This window comes from Rutidosis leptorrhynchoides, chromosome 3, assembly GCF_046630445.1.
Source record: "Rutidosis leptorrhynchoides isolate AG116_Rl617_1_P2 chromosome 3, CSIRO_AGI_Rlap_v1, whole genome shotgun sequence".
In the NCBI taxonomy this organism is placed as follows: Eukaryota; Viridiplantae; Streptophyta; class Magnoliopsida; order Asterales; family Asteraceae; genus Rutidosis; species Rutidosis leptorrhynchoides.
The window spans coordinates 148,189,541-148,212,993 of NC_092335.1; the positions used below are offsets into that span (position 1 = coordinate 148,189,541).

Here is a 23,453-nt window from a genome sequence, read left to right on the forward strand (position 1 = left end):
TTATGAAACTTTGGCTTGCATTCGGTTTTTGAATAATTAATACTTGTGGGTTGTTAACATTGTTTTGTGTCAACTTTGGATTATTAATATGTTGGGTTACTTTTAAAATACATATTTTGGTATGCTTTCCTTTTTGGGAAACTTTTGAAATAAAAGAATGCAATGTCGTTTGTTAAATTCATTTAAGTTCGATCAAGCTGTGGGACCAAGTGACGGAGCCGTTAAGTGTTTTGACGGGGCCATCACAGTTGGTATCAGAGCTCTGGTTGTAGGGAACTAGGCGGTCTTAATGTGGTCAACCCGTGGTTCTTAGGGTGCATTAGAGTCTAGTCTACAGCCCGACCCTTTTGCTATAGCATTATTATGCATTTCATTTCGTATAAGTTATATCATTAGCATTTATATCTTTTGGTATGTTGTTTGCGGTTTTACTGTTTGCAGATGTCGACTTAGAGCGATAACTCCGTTGCTGCTCCTGCTCCTCCGGCTGCTGCCAGACGTCGTGCTGGTCAACCTTTGATCGACGATCCGGTTTACTACTACTTTTCCACCCTTACTCATATGAACAGGGCTTACAATGAAGTGACGCATATTAATGCTCTTAGTGATTGTATGCGTACTTTGCCACATAACGAGATGATAGACCAGATTTGAGCTAGTATGGATTCATTTGTTAGCTTCAAGAACAATGTGGGGTTCGAGAATCGTAAGCGTAACCGTGAAGTTGATGCTAGGTTCGAGGCTCTAGAGAGCACAGTTCGTGGTTTGAAGTTAGAGTTGGAAGAAGTGAAAGGAAAGTTGCGGAAGTATGAGCCTTCTGCCGAGACTCATGCTGGCCCAGCTTATCACACCCGCTCTAAGCAGATGTGATATGATGATTCATGATTGATTACCTATTTCATAAGACTTAATGTCCTTTCATACATACATTTTTGGATTATGTACGGCATTTTGCCGAGGATTTTATTAAGGTTTTGTTATGGGATGTTTTTCATTATGTATGGATGGTTATTTTTATGACATCTATTATCATTATCACATTTTATTTCTGATGTTGTGACTCTTGGCATGTTATATTATGCATAATATAGATCATGTATGTTAGGTGCTATGTATGTTGTATGATGTTATCATAAAATATGTATGCATGTGGTGGTTATTTCTATACCAATCATAACTATCATGTTATTACTCATAGTGGTTACTGACTATTATTTTAATGGTTAATCTTTTCGTGTTCGATCTATTCCTTTATAACACAACCGTTAGTACTAAACGCGTTGCTTGTGGTTTCAGGACGCATTGTGTTATTCTGTTTTGAAGATCATGCCTCCTAGAGAGTCCAACGAAGCCCGTATGCAACGTCTTATTAACGAAGGGATAGCTGCTGCTATGGTAGTGAATGCTAATGCAAATGCGAATAACAATCAGGTGGGATGCTCCCACAAAACGTTCATGGCAAGTCGCCCACAGGAATTCAGTGGTACAGAAGGACCCATAGGACTTACCCGCTGGTTCGAGAAAATCGAGTCTATTTTCAGGGTTAGTCGAGTCCGAAAGGAGGACAAGGTTAATTTTGCTAGCTGCACTTTGAAGGATAGTGCATTGACCTGGTGGAACAACTTGGTTAACAGTTTGGGAAATGATGTGGCTTATGGTTTAACTTGGAATAATTTCAAGGAAAGAATGATCACCCGCTACCGTCCTAGGGGTGAGCTTAAGAAGTTAGAGGTTAAACTTAAAAACTTGAAAATGAAGGGCACCGAATTAGATGCCTACGAGCAGAGATTCTTTGAGTTGACTTTGTTGTGCCCTAATGTTTATGCCGATAAGAATCTTAAGATTGAAGCTTACATTAATGGGCTATCCGAGAAAATTGAGCATGGGGTTGAATCTAGTGAGCCCCAGACTATTGAGGCCGCGATGTCTATGGCTCATAAGTTGAATGATAAGATCTTGAGAAGAAGCAAGGCTGCTGTAACCGAACCCAGTGAAGAGACTGTTAAGAAAGCTGATAATGGGAAGAGAAAGTGGGATAATAACCACAATCAAAGCCAAGGTCAGCAGAAAAAGCAGGATACTTCTAGTTCAAATAACCGCAGTCAGCGTGTGTGTCCTCGTTGTTACAAGGCTCATGATGGTTTCTGTACTGTGACTTGCAAGAGGTGTTCCAAACAGGGACACATTGCTAAGGATTGTACGGTGCTTCTGCCGGGTTCGACTACTCCTGCTGCAGGTGGTAATAGTGGTAATAATGCTGGTAATAGAGGTGGGAATGGTAATGGTAATGGAAAGCCGAATAATGGTGGTAATCCGAGAGTTTATTACGAGTGTGGGAAGCCGGGGCATTTCCGTGATGCCTGTCCCAACAAGAAGACTGCAGAGGCCGCACGAGGAAAAGCGTTCAACATTAACGCTAGGGATGCTGAGGAAGATCCTAAACTTGTTACTGGTACATTCTCGGTCAACAATTTAACAGTTTATGTACTATTTGATTCAGGGGCTGATTTGAGTTTTATGTCGAGTAAATTAAGTCCAAAAATCAAAACACCGTTAACTCCTTTAGACAATACTTATGTTGTTGAAATAGCTAATGGTAAGGTACTCACTGCTAATACTGTGCATCGTAAATGTAACATTAGTTTAGCTGGTAGAGATTTTGAGATAGATTTGGTACCGATTGAACTTGGTAGTTTTGATGTTGTCATTGGGATGGATTGGTTATCTGCGAATCGTGCTGAGATTGTGTGTTATGATAAATCTATTCGTATTACTAATGTGGTTGGAGAGCCGCTGATGGTTTTTGGAGATAAGAAATGCCGACAGTTAAATCTTATTAGCTGTTTGAAAGTTCTTAAACATCTTAGCAAAGGCTGTCATGCTATTCTAGCCCATGTTGTTGATTCCGATAAAGAAACGAAGAGCGTTGGAGATGTTCATGTTGTTAGAGATTTTCCCGAGGTATTTCCCGAAGATTTACCTGGCTTTCCGCCGCAACGCGCGGTAGAATTTCAAATTGATCTTGTTCCTGGTGCTGCTCCTGTAGCACGTGCTCCTTATCGTCTTGTGCCTTCTGAACTTCAAGAATTGTCAAGTCAACTCCGTGAGTTGTTAGACAAGGGTTTTATCCGTCCTAGTTTGTCCCCTTGGGGAGCTCCTGTTCTATTTGTTAAGAAGAAGGATGGTTCTTTCCGTTTGTGCATTGATTATCGTGAGTTGAACAAGCTTACTATTAAAAACCGTTATCCCCTTCTGAGAATTGATGATCTGTTCGATCAGCTTCAGGGTTCATCTGTTTATTCAAAAATCGATCTTCGTTCCGGCTATCATCAGTTGCGTGTTAAAGAATCTGATGTTTCGAAAACTGCCTTTCGCACCCGTTACGGTCACTTTGAGTTTCTTGTTATGCCGTTCGGATTGACAAATGCACATGCTGTGTTCATGGACCTTAAGAACCGTGTGTCTAGACCCTATCTGGACAAGTTCATTATTGTGTTCATCGATGACATCCTTATTTATTCGATGAGTGATGAAGAGCATGAAGAACATTTGAAGTTAGTGCTCGATCTATTAAGAAAAGAAGAGTTGTACGCTAAGTTCTCTAAGTGTACATTCTGGTTACGAGAAGTTCAATTCCTTGGACATATTGTTAGTAAACAAGGGATACAAGTTGATCCTGCTAAGATTGAGGCGATTGAAAGGTGGGAAACTCCGAAAACTCCTACTCAGATTCGTTAGTTCCTAGGATTAGCAGGTTACTATAGAAGGTTCATTCAAGATTTCTCTCGTGTCGCGAAACCTCTGACTGCTTTAACGCATAAGGGGAAGAAGTATGAGTGGAAGGATGAACAAGAGGCTACTTTTCAGATTTTAAAGAAGAAGTTGACTACCGCTCCGATATTGTCACTGCCTGAGGGTAATGATGATTTTGTTGTTTATTGTGATGCTTCGCGTCAAGGCTTTGGCTGTGTTTTGATGCAGCGAAAGAAAGTTATTGCTTATGCGTCACGTCAATTGAAGATTCACGAACAGAACTATACAACTCATGATTTAGAGTTGGGGGCCGTTGTTTTTGCGCTTAAGATTTGGAGACATTATTTGTATGGGGTCAAGAGTACTGTGTACACAGATCACAAAAGTCTTCAACATATCCTCGATCAGAAACAGTTGAACATGAGACAACGAAGATGGATTGAGATGTTGAATGATTACGATTGTGAACTTTTATATCATCCGGGTAAGGCCAATGTTGTGGCGGATGCGTTGAGTCGTAAAGAAAGGGCTGAACCTCGCAGGTTTAGGGCCTTGAATATGACAATTAGAACAAACCTCGAAAGGCAGCTTCTTGAGGCACAACAAGAAGCCTTAAAGGAAGAGAATTTTGTGAATGAGAACGTAAGAGGTATGGCTAAGAAATTTGAGATTCGAGCAGATGGTACTAGGTACTTTGCAGGACGTCTTTGGGTTCCGAAGTTCGGGGAACTGCGACAACTTGTTTTGGATGAGGCTCATAAGTCTAGGTACTCTATTCATCCTGGTTCAGGAAAGATGTATCATGATCTTAAGGAACTGTATTGGTGGCCAAATTTGAAAGGTGATGTGGCTACGTATGTGGCTAAGTGTTTGACCTATGCTAAGGTTAAATCTGAACATCAAAAATCGTCTGGACTTTTGGTGCAACCCGAGATTCCCGAGTGGAAGTGGGAAGGAATTACAATGGATTTTATTACTAAGTTACCGAGAGTTGCGGGTGGCTATGACACTATTTGGGTGATTGTAGATCGACTCACTAAGTCGGCTCACTTTTTTCTGATTAGGGAAACAGATTCAATGGAGAAGCTTACTCGTTTGTACTTGAAGGAGATTGTTTCTAGGCATGGTGTTCCTGTATCCATTATTTCGGACCGAGACAGTCGATTTGTATCGAGGTTTTGGCGATCTTTACAGGAAGCCTTGGGAACTAGGTTAGATATGAGCACCGCTTATCATCCTCAAACAGATGGTCAGAGTGAAAGGACCATTTAGACGTTAGAAGATATGTTACGAGCGTGTGTTATCGATTTTGGTAATGGGTGGGATAAATATTTGCCGCTAGCTGAGTTTTCTTATAACAACAGTTATCACGCAAGTATTCAAGCCGCACCGTTTGAAGCTCTGTATGGTAGGAAGTGTAGGTCTCCTGTTAGCTGGAATGAGGTTGGGGATGCTCAACTCACAGGTCCAGAAATTATTCACGAGACTACCGAGAAGATCGTACAGATTAAAGAAAGATTGAGAACTGCTAGAAGTCGGCAAAAGAGTTATGCCGATAGAGGAAGGAAAGATGTGGAATTTCAAGTTGGTGATCGTGTTATGTTAAAGGTTTCACCTTGGAAGGGTGTGATCCATTTTGATAAGAGGGGAAAGTTAAGTCCTCGTTTTGTTGGACCGTTTGAGATTGTTGAGAGAGTTGGACCGGCGGCATATCTTTTGAAATTGCCACAAGAACTCAGTGATGTTCACGATGTTTTTCATGTGTCGAACTTAAAGAAGTGTTTGGCCGAGGCCGACAAGACTATTCCTCTGGAAGAACTTCATGTTGATAAGCAACTACACTTTATTGAGGAACCTATTGAAATTATGGATCGAGAAGTTAAGACTCTTAAGCAGAGCCGAATTCCTATTGACCAGGTTAGATGGAACGCCAGACGTGGTCCCGAGTTCACTTGGGAGCGTGAAGATCAGATGAAGCAGAAGTATCCGCATTTGTTCCCAGATGCTGAGTCAACCCCTGCACCTGCTTAAATTTCGGGACGAAATTTCCGTAACGGGAAGGTACTGTCACGACCCTACTTTTTCCGTTATCTTTTACTGTTAATTATTTAATGATCGTTAAATGTTAATTGTGCTACGTCATTTCTATGACCTATATTATTAAATTAATAATAATATATTAATTATTAAGTGTTATGTGAATAATTGTATTCATATTTTAATTTGTACGTTTCTACGTGTCGCGGATTTCTATCCGGCGAATCTTTTCGGTTTTCAAACCAACGGTCGCGTTTTTGGGATATTTAAATCCTAATTATTTTAAATATGATATTTTAAGATTATATAATTATATAGAGTATTTATATTTATTTTTCGTCGCGCGTTTGTTATCTCTCCGAATTTCTAATCGCGTAAGCGTGTTTTCGCGTTTCGAGTTTCGTTCGGGCTTTCGGGCCACAAGGGATTTCATATTTAGCAATTTGGCCCACCATGGGGCCCATCCCATCCAATTTCGGCCGAATGGGGGGAGGGAGGGAGTATTACTCCCTTGATTTCTTTTTTTGGTGATTATTTTCATTCCACCAAAATTTCCCTAAAACCTAGCTTTTATTTTTGCTCTCCTCCTCCTCCCTCTTTTCTTTTGGCGATGGCACCAACACCCATCATCATCATCTTCATCAATTTTTATTACTTGGATCAAGGATTAAACAACACCAACGCGTTCCTCGTTCCGTTCTCTACGCGATTATACTTCTCATTTCTCGACTAGGGTATAAACCCTAACCCTAGAACTTTTGATTTTTTATTATATTTCTGTATTTTGATTATATATTAATAGTATGATGATTACTTGTTGTTGTAATGGTGTTTGTATGCGTAGAATTACTCGAATACGTATGTTTTCGGTTTGATATAATTGGGACAACAGCTTTTTATTTAATTCCGGAATTATGACTGTTATAAAAGTTAAAATAAAGTATCTAGATGAGTTCCTCTCATCAAGACATTAATTTTAGTCTCCGGATTCATGTCGTTTCGATTCCCGGAGCCCTAGATATGATCAAAGTGGTATTTTGTTAAGATTGAAATGTGATTTTGGTATGAACCAGGTTTGGTCCGACTTTGTGACCATCTTTGGTGACTTTAGGGTGTGTTAGTGTGTTAGGACTGATGGTGGGGCGAAGTTTCATGTTTGGGTCATCTCAATCCGAGCCACGAATCACCCGTTACGTCTAAAACACGATTTTGAGTGAATTGAAGTTCCAAGTAGTGTAATGGCTGTACATCATGACTTGTGGACTGTTATTAGGGTGTTATTGAGTGTATCAAAGTGTCGGGTGGTTTGCTTAGACGGAGATATATGTAAGGCTCGCCGAAAACCGACACCCGGGGCTCAGGATACGACCCGATGAACTTTTGATTTAAAACTTGTGACTAATTATTAAACTTATGATATAAGTAATGTATTTCATTATCATTTAATTACTTATGATAAAAAAAAAGTAATTATTATTATTTACAACTTATGATATATATTTATTATATCATTTAATTAATACTTATGATTTAATTAACATTTTAATTAAACATATGATTAATAATACTTCATTATTAATGGAAAATACTTATGATAAGTATTAAACTTATATTATAAGATTATTATAATAAGACTTATAATAAGGATTAATTAATTATTTAATTTTTATAAGGCTTAGTTATTATTTAATTATAATTTAATTATTAGATACTTATGATTTAATAATTATAATTAGAAACTTATGATGTGATTAATAATTCATTATTAATTAATAATACTTATGATATGATTTAAAATTTATTATTAATTAATAATACTTATATTATGACTAATATTTAATTAATTAATTAAATACTTATGTTATATTAATTATATCATTTAAACTTATATTAACTTTAATAAATCATTTTAATTTAATTAAACTTATGTTATGACATAATTAGACATATTTAACTTTAATAAACGTTATAACTTATATTATTATTATAACTTACACTTTTAAAATTAACGTTGACTATGTTTGACCCAGGTTGACTTTTGAGTTGACTTTCGGTTGACTTTGACTTTCAGTTGACTTTTGTTGACTTTCTAATTAAGGAAACTTTCCTAACTTAGAAACTTTCCAAAAATAGAAACTTTCCAAAAATAGAAACTTTCCAAAAATGGAAACCTGCTAAAAATAGAAACTTTCTAAAAATAGAAAGTGTGTGTCCGTAAGCTGTTCCGATCAAACCGATGCATAATGAGTATTGTTCTATGTCTACTTGCAACATGTACAATAGCTATCATACTAAGACTTGACCTAAGTTAGTTATTTATATCGACCTGCTTTATTTATAGGTCGGCGTTGTGATCATTCCTGATCACTGTGCTACATTTGCTGTTCGCTTAATTGTGTTGGTTACTTCGATATTAAGGTGAGTTATAGTCCCGTTTTTACATACTTTTCAAAGTATATTTTTGGGATGTGATTACATGCATTTTATTTTACGTTTAAACACAAGTGACAATTAAATTTAAATTATTCATTTTGAGTTTGACAAAAATATTCCCTAGTCTGGTAACTGTAATCACTGGTTTCTACTGGTGAACGCGAATCCTACGGATAGATCTATCGGGTTTGACAACTCCATTTCGAGCTAGTCGCGCTAGCAATTTATAATCGGAATATTTAGTACTTCGTATTTTGTTGTAGATACACTGTCCAGTGTATTTTTTTTTATTGTGTTTGGCAAGGGTAAATAAAGGGTTAAGTGGTTACCAGGTGGCTCATTGATAATGGAATAATGTTTAATGTTTTCTAACATTTTTAAATCTTGTGGTCTAAAGTTTATTCAATTATTTAAACCTATAATTCACTCAACCTTTGTGTTGACAGTTTACTCGCATGTTTTCACAGGTACTTGAGTTTATGTGATGCTTCCGCTGTGTTTAGAAGAGTCTGCATGCATTTGGGCAGATTTTAATGAAACAATTTATGAAACTTTGGCTTGCATTCGGTTTTTGAATAATTAATACTTGTGGGTTGTTGACATTGTTTTGTGTCAACTTTGGATTATTAATATGTTGGGTTACTTTTAAACTACATATTTTGGTATGCTTTCCTTTTTGGGAAATTTTTGAAATAAAAGAATGCAATGTCGTTTGTTAAATTCATTTAAGTTCGATCAAGCTGTGGGACCAAGTGACGGAGCCGTTAAGTGTTTTGACGGGGCCATCACAGTCAATAACGCTAAAAAAGGGGAAAAACTGTCAAACACGGGAAAAAAACGGTCAAAGACGGAAAAAGGGAAAAAACGATCAAAGACGGAAAAAACGGTCAACTTTATATATATATATATATATATATATATATATATATATATATATATATATATATATATAAGTCAACGTTAGTCAACATCCGTTTCGACCCCGTTTTTTCCGTTGCGACGTTTTGAGGTCGCTAACGTTTCGGACCCGTCTCACGTCTTTTTCAACCTTGGTATATACAGAGAGGCAAATGACCCATGTGTTAAGACCCGTCTAAATGTCGGTATGGTTAGCGTTTTTAAAAAGGTATCAGTTTCGGACGTAGTTAGTCTCGTTTTGTTTGTAAATTATTTTAAGTTTAATGGTGGTAGCGGTGAAAATTAACTCGTGATGAGTAAGGAGATAAGGCCCGTTGAAATTTATGGTGAGTTTTCCTTTTTGATTTAAATTAAAAATTGAAGTTATGATTTTAACCCCTGTAGAATTTAACAACTCAAGATAGTTTTTTTGGGGGGGGGGGGGGGGGGGGGGGGTGTTAAGTGAAAATTCGAAGTGTGAATGCAAGATCTTGAATGACAATTTTTTTGGCTGGAGCGACCTAAAGTTCCACCACTTTTAGTATATAGTGGTTAATAAAGGAAGAAATAAAAGCCCAAGTATGGCACTTCAGCCCAACTACGAAGGCTAAATCCAAAAATCTGAACCCCAATTTCTATGTGTTTTCCCAATGATTAAAATATATTTCTTGTCGTGCAGTCATTGAATTTTTAACTTTTCTTTTGTAATATGATATCATAGTGTTCGATCGTTTAATTGCGGAAATCACCTCCATTTTTCAGAGAAAAAAAAAACTTTAAAAATCAAAACCCTGTTCAAAATTGCGATTTTTGGTGATATTTTCTAAGACAATGGAATCTAATTATATATAGTTTCCTACATTTCTGATTTTGAAAATGAAAATTGCATCGATTACATATGAACGCGTCCTCTTAATTTTCTTTAATCTTTAAGGAACACATAACTATATGAATTAGGAAAGAACTATTGAGATACTTTTCTTAGATATTCAGTGTTAAGGTTTGAGTACCCTTATTTTGATTCATTCTTGTGATATATGAATTATGACACACATTTCTTCAGAAATTTGAATTACTCCGTATCTAATAAGACCAAAAAGATTTTACATGTTTAAATGATAAAACTAGAAATGGGTAATTGTAATAAGGCCCAAAAAATCAAATAGCAAAACCGAACTAGTAATAGTATAATTAGAGGCCCAAAACAGGACCCACATAAATAACAATGTGTATGATATAATCTATAAGTCAAAATAGGACCTAGCACAAAACCCATGTGGGTTAAGACTTAAGACGTAACAAAATGACAAACCCACATGGTTACAACTCACATCTAAGTGGATTTGACTATTCTTTAACCGTTGTGAAATTTTATATCTTTAAAACATTAACTACGAGTATCATTTTATAGTAGAAAAAAGAAAGAAAATGATAATAACAATAAAGGAACAAGATATTAAGACTTACATGACAACATGCTTACATACAAAATACCCTAAACCATATATATTTAGTTCAATTACTAGTCTGCTTCAAAACCTTTGAGAGGCTGCGGATGGTCGAAGGCGTGGTTCGACAACAACCACCGATGAGTTTGGCTCCAGCATCGCGCCATCTTGTCGCAAAAACCTTAAACTTGTCATCATTAAAATATTTGGATGGCTACATAACAAAAAAAAGACACATCAGCAAACACCAACGTACTTAGCTTGTAAAAAAACATCAAACAACATTTCTTTATCATAATTGACTCACCATCCATCTTTTCGCAACACCATCCCATGTCTCACCACTATTCGGATACACCACAATCACTTTATTAGTTAACTGCACAACAGATCATTCATAATAAATAGCAGAAACTTAACACACAAAAAACACTAACACGAAATTTATCATCGACCAAGTTCTTTTTTTTTTTTTTTTTTTAACAGCAAGAGTAAAATTTTAGTACCTCCTTGAACTTTTGAACGAGGCTGTGAACAAACTGTGGCGGCGCACAGTTTATTCCAACAGCCTCGATTCTTTTGCTTTGATTAAGCAATTGAATGCAATCAGCAAAGCTTTCTCCCGAAGGAGCATTTATACCATCTACAGAACTAAAACAAATCCAAGATGGAATTTGAACATTTTCTTCTTCAAGTAATTCTACAATTGCCTGTTGGATCAAAAACTTAATTTAGGATCAAAAGCTTCCAACAAAAAAAAAAAAAAATTTCAAGAACTTAAAAGGGTGATTAAAAAGTTACTAACTTGAGCTTCTAGCTTATTTGGAATGGTCTCAAAAGCAAGCAAATCAGGACCGGCTTCAACAAGAACTTGTAGTCTACGGCGATGGAAGTCTTTTAGCTTATTCAAATCAACATTTTGCCCATAATAACCACTAAAGGCAAAATAAAAATGTATAAATTAGAAATAACTCAATAGTATGAAAAAAGGAAACATAATTGTAGAGAATGGTTAACAATTTGTTTACCTGTATTCAGAGCCATCAGCAAGATATGCACCATAGCTTCCAATTGAGGCTGCAACTAAAGCTCTATTATATGAATGATCACCAAATTTTTCGACAGTGTTCCAAAAAACGTCACGCGTGTCTGTAGCTAGCTTAACACTCTTTTCTAATAGTTTTTCAGCTTGTTCAAGGGACAGTCCCCTTGATATGAATCCAGGAAGAGTAGCCTAAAATCACCAATACAATTACATGTCTATAGCTTGAGTTTCAAGTAAAAATGTAGTGACATTTATGAACTAAGATGATATTAAAATATTTAATTTTAATTGTTAACATAATAATGATATGAAATATGACAAAATGTAGATACCTGATATGAAGAAGTTACAATTATATCAGCACCAGCTTCCAAATATTCCAAGTGGACCTGCATTTTTTGATCCATCAGTAGACAGTGGTACATTGTCTAAAATTGGATGATGAAGTATAAATTATTCAAGTATTATAAGGTTACACAAATGTCATATAAGTTTAACTATCAAAATTTCACCAGTATGAATTTTGTTTTATTTATACTGAATTACCAGTTACCAATAATCAATGTCAGGAAAACTTTTGGAGTACTGTTACAGTTTTCGAGAAACTTTTCTAAAACCACCTCTTAGACTACTCGTTATAGTGACCATGCCGTGAAGGCATTTTTAGAGTTTTTGAGCGGAATGATTGTGATGTGGCGATTTCATTTTTTTAAACGTGTGTTATGGTAAAGGTTGTGAGAAGTGTTGTTGAAAGGTTTTAGATGGTGTGGTAATATATAATTGGTAATTAAGCAAAAAACAAGATAAAATAATAATAAATAATAAACGACGCCTCCTCTTTTCCATTTCATTTATGCTCGACGCCCGGAAAAGCACGCCCATAAGGGTCATCCGTTTTTCATTACCCACCAGCCACATATGTAAAATAATTGGCACATGATGTGAGGCTTGAAGAGAATAAGACGCCTCGTAAGGGGTAGTCTTATAAGGCGCTAAAAAAGTAACGCCCAAATTCTGAGCTGGAACAAGAGTGACGCCTTTGATCCCTGTTACAAGTAGGGATGTCAATCAATCCATGTATATCTATCCGATCCATTTGTAATGGATATGGATGATTTAGATGGACGGATAATGGATATGGATGATCTAAATATAATGTGGATCAGATATGGATGAAAAATTATCATCCATGAATATATCAATTATCACCTGAATGCATCTATGCGTGTATATATACTTACTAAAATACGAAGTATATGCATAAGCACACACATATACCCTATAAAATTTAAATTATTAACAAAAATAAGGATTATGATAGTTCAAATTGTTAAATTGTTACTAATAATATTAAGCATTACACACTTAGATTAGTTTAAGCATATATTTACTGATATTGTAACGTATTTTTCTCGATTGAATTCACAATAGATGAGTAATTACAATTATAAATGCAATAAATCAAAAACATAAAGATTATATATTTACAATTGTCAGACTCATCGAATATACAACGGATATCCATTAACCCGCTGAATCAAATGGATATGGATATGGACGGATGAACCTAAATTAAATGGATATGGATATGGATGAACAAAATTTAATGGATATGGATATAACATCATCCGATTATTCCGATCCACTGTCATCCCTAGTTACAAGGAAAGAAAAGTGACGAAAATGAGCATTAGTTACCCACATGACGGAGAGCGCCAGTTTTATTATATCCAATCAAAATTTAACACATGTAAATATCTATTCTATTATTAATTTAATATTAATTTATACTTTTTCACCTAACTCTCAATCATATTTTATCACATCACCCAAAATCTTTTCACAAGTATTTGACACTAAATCTTGATAATTTTCTTAAAGTTCAAAATTTAACACTGTTAAATCACAATAAAAATCTTCTCCCTCCTCCCCGAAATAACAATTTGCTTTTTATAGTCACTGTAATGAGTGCTCTAAGTATTCCTAAAGATTATTTGAATTTCTTTCGGGTATTCTTGTCATATTACAATTTTGGATGTCGAAGACTATGGAAGTTTTCAAAAATTTGGGCATTCTAGCAAATTATCATATGTTTGAAAAAATTAGGGCCAAAGTAATCTCTTCCATTTACGGGCCTACTGGCTTGATTTCAACCACTAATTTAATCAGGCCCAAGAGCAAGGGTAGTGTCTGGGTTAATATTGTTCGTGCAGGTTGGGAGATAGACAAGATTGTTGGAAATTTTCGCAACTCCTTCTTGAGATCCATAGGCGACGGTGCAACCCACATCCTTTTGGAATATCCTGTGGCTCACCGATGTTCCATTGAAGATCAAGTATTCGCGGCTATACCACTTGGAGGCAGAAAAGGAAGCTATGGTCTGCGATAGGGTTAATTGGGTTAATCAGCAACATACTTGTACTTGGAATTGGACATGTAATTCAAGTGGAAGATCGGCATATGACCTGGTTAACCTCACTAACAGACTGTTTACATAATCTAAATCTGACAGGTGCAACGATGCTTAGGTTTGGAAGTTATCTGACAACAGCTTATTTTATTCTAAGGAAGTCTCGAGGCTAATTTATGATGGTAGTTTACGTGGCAGCAATGCTCGACAGGAAACACTGCGCAACAGCTTCGTCTCTTGAAAGTGGAAGTATTTTTACGGAGAATTTTAAAGCGTCGAATCCTGGTTCGTGTGGAATTTGACAAAAGAGGTATCGATCTTAATTAGGTTCGGTGTCCGCTATGTGATCATGATATCGAATCCCTTGATCATGCTATGTTTTTTTGTAAACATTCTATTGATATATGGGAAAGGGTATATAAATGGTGGGGCTTCGGTAATGTTTCTAATTGGTGTATTGATGATGCCTTTAGAGGGAAGAGTAATAGTCCGTTATCGCGCATTGGCTTAAAAATATGGCAAGTGGTTAAATGGACATGTGCATATCTAATATGGTGGAACCGAAATAAAAAAGTCTTCGCAAATAAATCTTGGAATGGTCTGAATGCTCTATTGCAAATTCAACTTAAATCATGCGAGTGGATTTCAAAGTGTTGAAAAAAGGTGAAGATCGAGTGGCTCTCATAAATTACAAGTCCTAGCTTGTGTGGTGGGTGAATTATTAGAACATACTGATGTATAAATATGTTGCCTCATCTGCAACATATATGTATATAACTTTCTGATGTGTAGGGTCTTGTAATTTGGTTTCGTGTTTGTAAGGAGTTATACTCCTCCTCGTGTGTTTAATATACAAGTACGATTGCTTTTTTTTTTTTCCTTTTTTTTTTTTTTTTTAAATTAGTAGATGGAGGGGTACTCAGCATGAAGTTGTTGAAATAAAAAATGAATATTTTATTTAAGGTCATAACTAGATCAAAGAGCATTTGACATAGTAGTATTGTGATAATCCGTCCCACATCGGCTAGATATTGAAAGTATTAGTCTCTTTTAAACTTAGAGTTGTGGATAATTAGTATCTCATACCATGGTTTTAGTTGTTAACCTGAAGATACTCGATTAGTCCACCGTTTTAGCTTATAAGGGCGATTGTCTCTCGAGTTGCGACCGGCACTCGGTTATTGCATCATCTCTTGGGGCTGATCTGAGGGTCATTTCATCTGGTATCAGAGCCATAGGCCTCTCAGGGTGTGACGGGCACTCGGTTCGTGCATCTCCCGAGGTATCCTCACGGGGTGTGACGAGCACGATGCTCGTACATCTCGTGGGTATGGATCCTGGGTATTAAGAATGTTTCGGCCTGACGAGGACGTGAGAAATTTAAGTGTGAGAGTTTGTAATAACCCGTCCCATATCGGCTACATATTGAAAATATTGATCCCTTATAAGCTTAGAGTTGTGGATAATTAGTATCTCCTACCATGGTTTTAGTTGTTAACCTGGAGATACTCGATTAGTCTACCGCTTTAGCTTATAAGGGGCGATTGTCTCTCGAGTTGCGATGGGCACTTGGTTCGTGCATCATCTCTTGGTGCCGATTTGAGGTTCGTTTCAAGTATAATATAAGAGTATCCTTTCAATCAGTGTAATAATAATAATATTTCTTAAACTATGTATTTTTTGTTTAGACATTATTAATATAAGACGGAGAAATTATAATATCCTAATATTAATTAGAACTTTAACATTTAATAGATGTTTGAAAAAGTAATCTGTACTTGAAGAGAGAAAGAGATATTATTGAATATTTACTAGTAACTCAAAACTTAAAAAAAAAATTATAAGAAGTGTAATGTGGAAATCAAAAAAGAAAAATGATAAAAGAAATAATCCAATTAATCAAGATACACAACGTGGGTCGTATTCATACGATTTTGCACTTCTCGACAAATATAATCTATTTCATTATTCTAAACATTTATTCTATTTTGGGTAATAAAGAACTTGTTATTAACTTGGGGCTCAGAAATTCAACTTACTATACATAATTTAATTCCATTTTTTTAATTTAAACCTGACATTAATAATATTAATATCAAAATTATATAATGAAAGTCAATATTAAAAAGAAATATTTGTACTTTGTCATTCATTAAATATAGTTTGAAAATTTAAATATGATATACTTAAACCTAACTCTCTATGTTTAAAATTCTCCAATAAAAGATTACGACATGGATATTCTTAAAAAGGATTCCTTCTTAGGATAAGTTAGTTTTAGGAGTTTCTACTTAATTGAAATGGTTATATTTGAAGCAACCTAATCAATTTCTTATGCCAACCTAGGATTAAGAATTTATTGTAAATAATAAAAATTCTTAAAATCAGAAATCTCCGATAATACGAGTAAGTAATCCCTTAAAACGGGGTTGGCAAACAAAAAGTATTTCCCTACTCGATCAATTTAATTAATCCCCGTAACATAAAAATATTAGCATTTCTATAATTGAATCAAGATCAAATGTATATATTGAATTTACCTTAGAGATGAGATGAGGATTATTGATCAAACAAAGTGCACTCCATAAAGGATCATTAATGGAGGCACCATGAAGCTCAAGTTGTGTAGCGAAACCGCCATCGATAATGGCACAACCACCCGCTTTTTTTATAAACTCTTCCAACAATCCCAACTTCTCTTCATCCTTCTTTGCCTCAAATGCAACACACATTTTTATTTTTATTTTTTTTAAACTCCTACAATGAAATGGTGAAACTGTTTAGTTTATATAATACGTATACTCGTATAGGATTATGAGAAAATTCGTTACTTAGAAGAAGAGAAAAAAAGGCTGGAACACGCCACGTTATGAATGCAAAGATGTGTATTTAAAGGTGTTATTGGCGGAGAAAATATATGATGAAGCACCGGCTTTTTTTTGCTTTTTTTTTTTTTTTTTTTGTATATATGAATATGAATATGAATATGAATGGGGACGCGTTTTTCAATTAGATTCTTACTTGACTTCCACTTTGCACTATTTTTATACATTATTCTTGAGTCTATTATTTTCCCATAGACTATTACTAAAGACGGCTTCTCACAAAATTATCCCATTCAACATTGAAGTATGATTAGGAATTAAACGTGATCATGTTTTGAGATGATTTATAAAGAATAAACAAATAACAAATAAAATTTAAAAAACATCATAATCAATCATGAAATTATAAGTTCAACCCGGTAAAAAAAATGTATATATTGTCCGATGTATACGTATCATGAAGTATAGATTTGACAAAACGCATTTTGAATTTTTGGATTAAAATTTCCCATAGATATATACTCTTATAGTGTGTTTGGCTGAAAACAAATAAACACTAGAAAAATTAAAAATTAGCTTTTTAGATAACTTTTAAAATAAACTCGTAGTTTATAAAATAATAATTACATACCTCCCCTTCATATAATTAATGTATATTAATTGTTTGTTAATTCATTCCATACCTATTAGATCTCTTATTCAGTTACCTTTTTAATCATGTAAATAAAGAGTTTCAGCTTTCGAAGTAAAAAATAAGCTCTATTTTCGGATTTCAAAATAACCTCCAACAACTATCTTCAAATATAAACTTATTGAAATTATATTGTAATCTAAACATGGACTATTTGTTATCTTTGGTTCCTTATTTATGGGTTAAGTAACTTGCAGGGGCCTTGAAGTCATTTCTGGAAGTTAGGTTTGGTGGTCAAAGTGGAAACAAGCAAACTTTGTTGCTAAACTTCAAGAGTGAACCAGAGGGGGCTGAAGTGAAATTTTAAGGTATTATATAAGTTTATTTATTTTCTAATTTATTTATAATCTGAATTTGTTTTCTTCTTTATTCGATTGTTCTCTCAAACCCTATTAGGGTTTCATCATGTATTGATTCGATTACTTCTACTGTGAGTGTAAACAAGTTCAAATCTGTTGAACTTGTTTGTGATTGACTGTGTGAACCATTATTTAGTTACAATCTTTGATTGTAATTAGGATTTTTCTGGTTTTTTGTTATTTTTTTTAACTTCCGGTGATTGGAAGTTTTTACTTCATGTGATTAGAAGATTGTTTCATTGTGCTTTTGTTCATGGTATTAGAGCGGCAAGGTTGATTGATTCGATCGTATTCTTTGCTAGTTTTTCAATTGAATTGGAAAATTAGGGTTTCGGTGTTTCTGATTTTTCTTCTTTCAGTCGATTGAAAGAAGAGTGTATTCTCTGTGTTTGGGTTCGATTGTTGATCCTGTGGGTGTTGAGGTTCATTGATCTAAAAATTAGGGTTTCGTTTTAAAACCCTAATTGTGTTCTTCCGCTGCTACTGCTACTGTTGTTTCTTGGATTCTTCTTTGATCGATTCTACAAAGGGGAGTCTCGTGTTTATTTGAGCTTTCTTTTCACCCTTTTGACCAGATCTCTACGCCCAAATCTTGATTTAGATCCCTTGATATATATGAATACCTAATCAAGCGTAGTAAGATCTTGACCACTTATACTTTAAATCATCTCTACAGGTTTCCTGGTTAGTAACCAGTCAATTGGGGTTTGTTTTCTTTCCTTACAGGTGTCTATTCGTGGATTTGTTGCGGTTATTGTGTGCTATTTATTTTAGTTTACTGTTCTTATTGCTTATTCTGTGTATTTGAATCATTGCATGATTTTTTGTTTACTGTTTGTTTAGATCTGTTTAAATTTGTGTGTCTACTGTTTCTTTTATTATTATTTGTTCTCTTCTTGTTGCTGCAACCATGTCTGATGATAGTTCTGTTAGTTCTGTTGGTATTACTAAGATTAGTAAGCTTGAATTTAATGATCCTTTGTATCTGCATCCTAGTGACACATCTGGTGCATCTTTAATCACACAAAAGTTAAAAGGAACTGAAGATTATAATGTATGATCTTGTGCTATTAAACTTGCTTTACAAACTAAAAGATAAATTATGTTTCATTGATGGTACATGTGTTAGATATGAGTATGAAGATGATGAAGTGTTATTAGGTCAATGGGATAGATGTAATTCTGTGGTTCTTACTTGGATTTTAATGTCATTATCTGAAGATGTGTACAATGGTCAAATTTTCTCTAAAACTGCTGAATATGTTTGGAATGAGTTAAAAGAAACCTATGATAAAATTGATGCTTCAGTTACATTTAATCTATGTCAAAAAATTAATTCATGTAGTCAATCTGGTAAGTCTTTATCTGATTATTATCATAAGTTGAATGCTATGTGGAGACAATTTGATGATATGATTAAAATTAATGATATGGTATCTGCAAATAAGTCATTTCAAGAACATAATCAATTTTTAAAACTTATGCAGTTTTTAATGGGTCTTGATGATGTCTATGTGCCAATTAGAAGTCAAATTCTTACTTCTGATCCTGTTCCTTCTGTTAAAACTGCATTTTCTACCATATCTAGTGTGACGCCCCGTAAAAAATCAACGTGTACGGATCATCAACAACATGATCATTACATGGTTACAACGCTACATGCTGTTTAAAACAAGTTTTGCATTCATGAAAAGATAACTTCAATTGTTTTACAAAAGATAACGTGACACAAAGGTCGTTACAAGCCACTATTCAGAATAACATAAGTTGCGAATGCAAAATAAATGTTCTATGCTTGAGACATCTTTAAACAATGCAGTGGAAGTCTAACACAGCGAGTCTGTAACAGCAAGTCTATACACCAAGACTATAACAGCAAGTCTAACAGCGGAAGCAACAACGTCTAAGCACCTAAGAAATACATGCTTAAAAAGTCAACACGAATGTTGGTGAGCTATAGTTTGTTTGTAATCAGTAATGTAATGTTGACCACGGAATTTCAGTGCTTCAACCAGCAGTTTAAGTCAGTATTTCAAATCAGTATGATAAAGTATATGCTTATCCGTGGGCACCCCGTAACTAACTTACCGTAATATTATCCCCTAACAGTACACTTGGCGAGTGCGTATGTTCTCGAAGTATCAAACACCCGTTAAATGCTAGCGCGACTAGCCCTAGTGGGGATGTCAAACCCTATGGATCCATATCTAATATTCGCGTTCACTGGTTCAAAAACCAATGATTAAACGTTACCGTGCTAAGGGGAATCTTTGTGCCGTTACATCACCCACACATATATAAAGTTTAAGTACTCATGTCTAGTATGTAAAACATAAAAAGCGCATGTATTCTCAGTCCCAAAAATAGTAAAGTAAAAAAGGGAAGCTATAACTCACAGTGAATAAGCAGTAAAAGTCGATATGAAAAGTATGCAAGTAGTAAGTCGGTCCGAAAGGTCGTCAACCTAAGTCAAAGGTCACTAAGTCAGTATATTGTCCCCAAAAGTTTAAAAGTGAATAAATTAAGTCTTAAGTATCATCATCATCATCATTCGTAAAAGCTAAAGTAAGTTTTCGACAAGTATAGAGATCGAAACAAAAGGCTGACTTCGGGCAGCTGTTACGACCTCTATACAAAACAAAAAGACGCGTGGTCAGTGGCCAAGGCTCCGTATGTGAGTCCTCTAACCGCTTTACAATTTTCAGATCCTAACTCGATGTCTTTTGACCGTGGCGACGATTCAAGCGCGACTAGGTCAGAATTTTCAGCATGTCGTTACAAAGGCGTAGTGACTTTCGGAAGGCTATAAATCCTAAACCATATATCGGATTTAGGCGAGTCTTGAACGAAAAGACATTTACTCGAAACGAACTATCTGAAAATAAATTTTCCAGAAGTCCAGGAGTCTGATCAGACCCCAAAAAACAGTAAACAAGTACTCCGATGGGTTTCTTGGTGCTTGATGCTCATCACGGTTCTCATCCTTGATGCGTGTAAGCTTCAAGTGTACAACTCTTTGATGTTTTAGCATCACTTTGACCAAGTTTCAACCATCAATACATAACTAAGAGTAAAAGCTAACATTCTACAAGTTTTGAACATCAAGGTTGCCTCTTTATTGCATAAACGCCATAAAGCTTCAACTTTTGTCCTTTTGACACAAGTTTTATGCATCTTCATCATATGAGATGATGAAGACTTGATCTTTATCATCACAACAATCACAAAAAGGTTCCAAGTAAGTGAGATCTACAATGATAACTTAGATCTCAAGTATTAAAAAAACCCTAAGCTAGAAAGCTTGGATCTTTACATGATAAATGAGACCATAAGCTAGAAAGCTAAGATCTAGTGAAAGTAATGAGACCATAAGTTAGAAAGCTAAGATCTAGTGAAAGTAATGAGACCATAAGCTAAAAAGCTTAGATCTTTAACAAAATAATGAAACCCTAAGCTAGAAAGCTTGGATCTTTAATGTTCTTGAAGATCATTAAAGCAAAAAGCTAGATCTACAAGTTACATGAAGATCATAAACACAAGTTTTGATCTTTTTAACAAAATAAAGAGATCATAAGCTAGAAAACTTAGATCCAACAAAGTAAATGAAGATTCAAAGCTAGAAAGCTTGAATCTTTCATGTTCTTAAAGGATTCAAATCAAAGTTTGAATCTACAAGATATAACAAGATCAAAAAGCTAAAAAGCTTGATCTTATAAAGATGATGATGATGTCAATTCTATGAAGAAGAAAAGAAGAAGAAGAAGAAGAAGAAAATTTAAAACTTACACTTTTTAGAGTGAGAAAGACTAGAGTGAAAATAAGAGAGTAAGTGTGTGTAAAATGTGAATGAGATCAAGTGTAAAATGGAAGGAATAAGCTTGGTATTTATAGTGGATTGGGGTGGTTGTGGCCGTAGGTGCTTGGGGGGACAAGGGAGACACCTTTTTGCTTTTTGGTTAGTGGTGGTCTAAAGGTGGTGCTTATTGTTAGGATCTCATGCAACATTTGTAGTAATGGTTAACAAAAATACTAGTATGTTGGCTCTTATAAATGGGTTTTGTCCTACATCTTAATGGGTCATTAATCCATAAAAATTGGGCTAATTAAATGGTCCATTAGCTAGAGTAGGGTGGGCTAAAGTCCAACAAGGCAAAAAGTCCAACAAGACTAACTAGTGTGCATTAGTAAATTACTAAGCGTATTTAAGCATCCAATAACCCAAGTAATTGTTATTAGAAAATAATAATTAGTATTACGTAGTCATAATATTCCAATTATGACCAAAGTTAAACGTATACCAAGTACATAGCGCGTTCTAAACGTCAAGTGACACTAACGGTCATAAAAGCATTCGAGGACCAAGTTAAGTGATTAAGCACTTAATAACACGTAGTAAGGTATTAACTAAAGTAATTAACATGAATAAAGATCCCAGAATATAATATAGTTAAGCATGCACAAATACGCAGTTTCGTGAAAGTAATGAGTAACATTAAAAGTTGAAAAAGTCGGGTCATTACATTACCCACCCGTTAAAGAAAATTTCGTCCCGAAATTTTGAGGAGGGACCAACAATGGTACCGAATTTGAGAAGAAGGAGCGTATCAAAGCTCTAAGAGACTCGTGGGCTCAGAAGTGAGCGATTTACCTTGAAAGGTACTTGAGCGTATAAAAGTAAGAATAGGTATATGCCATTAATTAAGTCTCTTGACCTTAAGATCAACAAATTGATTTTGTTTCTTATTAACATGAATATGTCATCAGAATATATACTCACAAAAGGAAAGATGATGTTTTTAGCCTTACAGGTATTTTCAGTAAGCTGGATGCATAAAATGCATCATGAATGTTACCAAACTCATCTAAAACATTGAGCGCTTATGTCGCAAAAATAAAGCTGACAGATAGAATGGAAAACATGGTGATCACAACATACTGCATGTGAACTTATCCTTGGATGGAATGAAAGCACAGTTCCATAATGTAAATTTATCCTTTCAGTTACATGTTGAAGTTATGGTTAACATTAACTAGAACAACATATAGTTGCAACCAATGAAGGAAGGAATATGTAGAGTAACCACATCTGTGTTATAGACGTTTTAAGCAGTCTCTTCCAAGAGGATAACAAGATTCGTAGATTTTTAAAGTAATTTACATTACATTTCAGAAAGAGAATCACACGAAAGATGTGATCTTTGAACGAGAGTGAAATCTTTATACAACGAGCGAGTTGATCTGAATTTATCCTTATAATTAAGGGAATGCGCGGATGAGAAGATACGTGAACCCTTGGTCATAAAGAATGGTTTACTCTAAGTGAAAAGAATCTCAAAAACGATTCCTTATACCTCAACCTACTGATTCATGGAGATGATGTTTACGAGGGGGGTTGCGATTAGCCGTGAAATATTGAGAGTAGAAATCCACCTAGTGCCTTTCCTACAATGGGGTGACCACTGAGTGTGCCTCAGAAACTGATTTTTAGTCCCGCGTTTGTGCCAAGTCTAACCTTAAAAGGAACATTTTATGGGCGCAAAGACTTCCTAATAAAT

At 35.0% G+C, this 23,453-nt stretch overlaps 2 protein-coding genes across 2 annotated transcripts; one reads left to right on the forward strand and one right to left on the reverse strand.

The window, feature by feature from the left end:
• Positions 1-10,475: 10,475 nt before the first annotated feature.
• On the reverse strand, positions 10,476-16,755 carry LOC139896899 (homocysteine S-methyltransferase 1). Its single transcript, XM_071879539.1, has 7 exons — positions 16,564-16,755; positions 11,946-12,002; positions 11,597-11,802; positions 11,374-11,503; positions 11,075-11,278; positions 10,876-10,947; positions 10,476-10,782 (listed from the first exon to the last, which is right to left on the reverse strand). The coding sequence occupies exons 1-7, from the start codon at positions 16,753-16,755 to the stop codon at positions 10,636-10,638; spliced, it is 1,008 nt and encodes a 335-aa protein (XP_071735640.1). The 3' UTR covers positions 10,476-10,635.
• A 2,053-nt stretch (positions 16,756-18,808) lies between these two features.
• On the forward strand, positions 18,809-19,568 carry LOC139900487 (uncharacterized). The gene is made up of 2 exons (XM_071883256.1): positions 18,809-18,927; positions 19,028-19,568. The coding sequence occupies exons 1-2, from the start codon at positions 18,809-18,811 to the stop codon at positions 19,566-19,568; spliced, it is 660 nt and encodes a 219-aa protein (XP_071739357.1).
• Positions 19,569-23,453: the final 3,885 nt, after the last annotated feature.

Bases quoted from the DNA above. Each gene is read 5' to 3' on its own strand.
- LOC139896899 (XM_071879539.1), bottom strand. From the start codon at position 16,755: ATGTGTGTTGCATTTGAGGCAAAGAAGGATGAAGAGAAGTTGGGATTG. The intron at 12,003-16,563 runs GTAAATTCAATA...CAAAAAATGCAG, and splicing joins ATCCTCATCTCATCTCTAAG to GTCCACTTGGAATATTTGGA. The intron at 11,803-11,945 runs GTATCTACATTT...TGGTGATTTTAG, and splicing joins TTGTAACTTCTTCATATCAG to GCTACTCTTCCTGGATTCAT.
- LOC139900487 (XM_071883256.1), top strand. From the start codon at position 18,809: ATGTCTGATGATAGTTCTGTTAGTTCTGTTGGTATTACTAAGATTAGT. The intron at 18,928-19,027 runs GTTAAAAGGAAC...TACATGTGTTAG, and splicing joins GCATCTTTAATCACACAAAA to ATATGAGTATGAAGATGATG.